Below are 5,740 nucleotides of genomic sequence, written 5' to 3'. Positions count from 1 at the left end.
GAAGAAAGGAAAGGAGACATAAACCCCTCATAAAAGCACAAGAATCGTAGAAAAATGGAAAAAAAAAACAAAAGAAAAAAATAAGAACAAACTGTGAACTGCAAATAGCCAGAATAACTACAGTTACAAGTGAAGTAGTTGTATCTTTTCATATGTAAAAAACAATAAATATATAACCGCATTTCCAAATGGTAAACTAACATTTTAATTTCAGTAAACAGAAAGCAATGACAATTATACCGATAGGAACCGATATTGACCCAGAGCGAGAAATCAAAGCTATTTTTACATTCAAATGTCAGCAACGCATTTCTTTATCCTCAAGTTTGCAAAGGATTCTTAGAAGTCTTATATATGCAGCTAGGCGGAAGCTGATTGCCAGCAATAAATAATGCATCCAAGGAAGAGGCTTGAGTACGTATCTTCTCACTTCCAGGATGCAGCTAAAGATCTTCGCCTCAATTCTACATCAAGGTTGTGGCTTAAAGCAGTCAAAGGGCTATTTAATTGTCAGGCAAGGCTTCCCCCCGCGGAACTCTCTCCGCATGTTACAACATCTTTGCAGCTCCATATGCATCTCTTTTTCACACTTCCCTCTCCATCTCAGCCTCCTACACCTGGTGCATCACGCATTTAGCCCATTCGCTCCGGCTCTTCCTTTCATCTTCCCAATGGCAGACGTTTCTATTTATCCACTGGCAATCAATGTGTGGCGTCACCGGTGGTACTGTAATGACGACTGCACCATTGAGGATGACAGCTTAGAAAGAAGAGGGCAATGGTGATCCCTCCCAGAGCAGCACAGCAGAGTGTAGCGCTCGCATCACAAGGTCACCCTATCTCACCGCTGGCTCCTCTGCATTGGCAGGAGAGGGTTGCTGGGTTTGTACAAGGCTGGGGCGGGAGCAGGAGGGAGGGGGGGAAGAGATCTGGATTTTTTTCTTCCCTCCCTTAAGCAAAGCCACAATGGAAACCAGGAAGGAGATGGTGATGTTTCTGGAGGGGACTACTCTTGGCGCTCTAGTTGGCAAGAGGGTGCCTAATTTGTCCGAAGCAGTGGGGAGCCCCGCTGCGGAGCCGCAGGAGAAGATGATCCATCGGAACTGCATCAGCCCCAGACCTGGCCCCTTGTTGTCCCGGGAGAGAGGAGGAGGAGGAGGTGGCGGAGGAGAAGATGAAGAGGAGGTGGAGGTGCTGCCAGGGACAGGGACGGTGCCGGAGAGCCGCTCGGCGGCGGCAGCACTGCTTTCGGCCGGACAGCAATCCCCCGCGCCGGACCTCCCCTCCAGCAAAGGGCAGCAGAGCAGCTCGGACACCGAGTCGGATTTCTATGAGGAAATCGAGGTGAGCTGCACCCCGGACTGCGCCACGGGGAGCGCCGAGTACCAGCACAGCAAAGGTACCCAACTCCTTCCCATGCCTCCAGCCCCACGCCCGCTCCGGGGCTGGGTGGCAGAGCTGGTGGGGCGGGAGGGCTGCCGGAGGGGGTTTTCCCCATGCCAGCTGAGCGAGGGGCAACGAACTCGGGTGTGCGTGTGTGTGTGCGCGTGTGGGATCCCTCTCCTGACTGATTGCTCACCTCCCTGCCACCGGGAGACTTGTTTGTGAGTCAGAGGACACGACACCGGGCAGCCCCCGCGTCCCTGGAGGGGAGCCAGGCTTCCCGTCGTGGATGCGTCAGGTCTGCAGCTTGTCCCGTAATCTTTCTGGCCAAGACAACCACGCGCTCTCCTCTTCAATCTGTTCTATTTTGTTTTTATTCTTCCCCATAGCCTAGACAGTGCATACTTCAGGAAATCCCTTACGATCCTTCACACCGGCGGGTTTTTTTTTTTTTTTTTTTGTATATGTGTGTGTGTGTGGGTAAGATCAAACGGGTTTTCTGGCCAAGAGCTGTTTGTGGTTTTGCAGGGTGAAATGTGCCCGGGCGAGTACGGAAGCGCCCATAAAGACCGTAAAATCGCTCGCCAGCCCCAAATGCGCTAGCGAGGGCCTTGTTTGCACGTTGGGTTGGAGGAAAAATAAAAAGAAAAAAAAGAAAAAAAGAAAAAAGAAAAAAGAAAAAAAAAAAAAAAAAAAAAAAAAAAAAAAAAAAAAAAGGAGAGGTCCAAATTACCTTGTCACTTCTATGTCTCGGTGGCGCCAGCTCGGAAATGGTCCCAATGAATTAATTGCCTTTGGTCTCAGGCACAATGAGGGAGAGTTGCATTTGAAAGCAAAGGCAGCGGACAGGCCCCTTTTCCCCCTGCCCCCACTCCTCACTCCCTATTCCCACCTTCTCATCCCGGCAAAGACGTCCCTACCCTGACAACAACCCACTTCTCCCCCCTCCCCGTTCCTCCATCACTTCAAGAAGCCGGGAAGCGTAGAAAGCGCTGTCTGTCCTCCCTCGTCCCTTAGAGGTTCATTGAAAATATCCCATCCTGTTCTTTGGAGGCTGAGCGAAGATGCCTAAGGCCTCACCTTCCCCGTAGAGAGAACAGTCTCTGTCCCTGCTGGCTGCTCCACTCCTGGGTCCTTGCTGGCCTGGAGAAGGGACAGCGGAGCCGTGCTACATGGACAGCGGGGGCACCTGCCTTTTCTAGGCACTCAGGGTCGGGGGATGCTGCGGCGCTCCGGTTTCCCAGTGCGGGAAGGGAGTGGGAGGCTCAGCGAGCAGACACCGCCATTGCGGGGATGTGTGTCGGGGAAGGCGGGGGACAGGTAACCTCCAGGCCAGAGTGAATGAGCCCCTCTCAAACGCTTAGGCAGTGTTTCATCCCCCTTCTCGCTGTCCTCCTCCCCGGTCCTTCTTGGATGCCAGTACCCCAACACCCTCAGTAGGAAGGGTGAACGCCTGAAATGGGGTGGAATGGGGGGCCGAAGAGGATTCTCTGGGGAGGCGGATGGCGAGCATCCCTCCGTGCCCGCCCGCCTCCCTCCGAGCGTGTGTCGTTCCGGGCTCCCCACGCAGGGCCGTGTTCCGAGGCGCTGGCCGGCAGCCCCAGCAGCGGGGGAGATCACCCCAAGGGCAGCGGAGGCAGCGGCGGCTCTCAGGGCTCGCTCGCCTGCAGCGCCAGCGACCAGATGCGCCGCTACCGCACCGCCTTCACCCGCGAGCAGATCGCCCGGCTGGAGAAGGAGTTTTACCGGGAGAATTACGTGTCCAGGCCCCGGAGATGTGAGCTGGCGGCTGCTCTAAATCTGCCAGAAACCACCATCAAGGTACAAGCAGCTTGGACATGTTTCCAATTAGCACGATATAAATCTGTATGGCCAAACTTCCTTGCAAAACTCGGGAAAAGCACTTCGCCAGCATAACCCTCCCTTTCAGCTCCCCCCGCCTCCCGCCCCTTTTCTGGCCCTGCCCGCACCCTGCAGCAATGCGGGAGACGGGACACGGCTCCCGGAGCCATCCCGGCCAGCCCCGCTAATCTGCCCTCTCCCTAGCAGATTATTTTTAATCCTCCCTTCGGCTCAGTCCAAATCTCGCTCAGCTCTTGGGGGAGGGAAGAGGAAGCCAGTAGCAGGTCTTGTTTCGCTTTGCTTTGCCTTTTCCAAAACATCTACACATGAAAATAAACCCGACAGCAACAATCCCAGGTAGTTCTGGATGCGAAAGGGCAGCGATGAGGCAAAACCGCCCGATTAGACCCAGGGACTGGGGGTGGGAGGCGGCAGGATAAACCCTAACAAACAAAAAGGAAAACAAACACCCTAAAAGGGTTGCCCCTCTGGGTCTCCCTATGGATTTTTATAGGGGCTTAACTGGTCCCTCAGTACGTGATGACAACTCCCTCTAGGAGGGAAAGCTGGCGCCGGTCTCCGCTCTCCGTCCGCCGCACCGCCCCGGGAGCAGGACCGGCGGCCAGGCGGAGCGGGGCGCGGCTGGTGACGGCTCTCGCCTCTCCTCTGTCCGCAGGTTTGGTTCCAGAACCGCAGGATGAAGGACAAGCGGCAGCGCCTGGCCATGACCTGGCCTCACCCGGCCGACCCGGCGTTTTACACGTACATGATGAGCCACGCGGCGGCCACCGGGAACCTGCCGTATCCATTCCCGTCCCACCTGCCCCTGCCCTACTACTCCCACATGGGCATCGGCGCCACATCGGCCTCTGCCACCTCCCCCTTCAGCACCCCCCTGAGGCCTCTGGACACCTTCAGGGTCCTCTCCCACCCGTACCCGAGACCAGAACTGCTGTGCGCCTTCAGACATCCCTCTCTCTACCCTGCCCCAACTCATGGACTCAGCAGCGCCGGGGGCAACCCCTGCTCCTGCCTGGCATGCCACAGCAGCCAGTCCAACGGGCTGGCGCAGAGACCCTCCGGATCAGACTTTACCTGTTCGGCCACAACCAGGACTGACTCCTTCCTCACTTTCACGCCCTCTGTGCTGAGCAAAGCCACCTCAGTTTCCATGGACCAGAGAGAAGAAGTACCTTTAACGAGATAAATCTTTGTCTCAGGGTTATCAAATGCTCATCCTTTTCCCGGACTTCTCTTCGAGTTAATGTACCTACAGCCCATGTTTATTTAATCGTGTTCTCTCCTCAGCCGTGGACCCCCACAGAAAAAAAAAAAAAAAAAAAAAAAAAAAAAAAAAAAAAAAAAAAGAAAAAAAAAAAAAGAAAAAGACTAAAAATAGCTCAGTTTTAAAAGGATTTACATTTCAAGGGAGGAAAAATAAAAGAAAGAAATAAAGAAAGAAGTTACTAGTGATTCATATCTGAGAATGAATTTAGGCACGAAGGAGGGAGAAAATAAACTCGAATGAAATATGCTCCAGCCAGCCACCTATAGAAATGTGCTGTGACTTTCTTTTCCGTGGATAGACTTCTTCCCAAGGGCTGGGGCTTCTGCGGATCACAACAAACCTTATGCACAAACCCATGAGACGGAGAAGGAAAATCTGAAATACTTGAAAGGAACACTATCTTGATAACGAAATTGGTTGTGCGCATGAAGAAAGCAAAGATGTAATCTCTCAGTGTTCAGAAATAAAAACAACAAGCAAAGAGAAAAAAAAACCCAACAAACAAACAAACCCAAAAGGTTTCTGGTTTGCAACTCTGCAGTGTTATCCATTTGTCTCTATGGAAAATAATAATGCTTTACCATAAAGAAAACCTGTCATTCTGTACATTACTTTCGTAGTCTAATTGTATTCTTTATCCTCCCTTGTCTCGTCCTTCGTTGTGAGCAGAAATCCAGCATTTCATTTCCTCTTTCATCCCAACTTTTATTTTTAAGAGGCAGACTGGAACTGGCAGGGGAAGAATACGAGCTCCTGCCTCTTTATGAGTCAGAGCTATTTGTCCTTTAAATAACAATGTCCTATTATCAGTCGCTGAAATGTGCACACACTGACGAAATTAGCAAGTGATGTATATGTAAAGAGGGTTTTTGAATATCGAATGTACAATGCTCTGTGAGCAAAGACCCCGTGCCAAACACTAACAAGCCGCCAAGGGAAGAGATTAGAGGTGACAGGGAGCACAACTCCTTCAGACAATCACCAGTCTGTAAATTGGAGCAAAGGCGATTTCCCTTCCTTTGTACTTCAGACTTCAGTTCTTTCATTGCTTTTTCCTTGCTGTGTCTTCTCTTTATTATTTTTAAAATTTTGTTTTAAAATAATTATTAAATTTCTTGAGTTTTGTGTTTCTTTCTACATCCCTAATCTTTCCATTTGTGTATCCTTCACGCTGATCACTCTTTCTTCTTGAGGAGTATTTATTTTACAAACTCACCCACCCGTCTC

The 5,740-nt window shown here is 51.4% G+C and overlaps 1 protein-coding gene across 1 annotated transcript; it reads left to right on the top strand.

The window, feature by feature from the left end:
- Nucleotides 1-966: 966 nt before the first annotated feature.
- EVX1 (even-skipped homeobox 1) lies at nucleotides 967-4,432 on the top strand (the record flags this gene model as incomplete). The annotated part of the gene is made up of 3 exons (XM_079302210.1): nucleotides 967-1,399; nucleotides 2,954-3,204; nucleotides 3,902-4,432. The coding sequence occupies 3 exons, from the start codon at nucleotides 967-969 to the stop codon at nucleotides 4,430-4,432; spliced, it is 1,215 nt and encodes a 404-aa protein (XP_079158336.1).
- Between the last annotated feature and the right edge of the window lie 1,308 nt (nucleotides 4,433-5,740).

This window comes from Erithacus rubecula (assembly GCF_903797595.1).
Source record: "Erithacus rubecula genome assembly, chromosome: 3".
Lineage (NCBI taxonomy): Eukaryota > Metazoa > Chordata > Aves > Passeriformes > Muscicapidae > Erithacus > Erithacus rubecula.
Note: the sequence above shows the minus strand (reverse complement) of the source record. Positions and strands in the feature narration are given on the sequence as shown.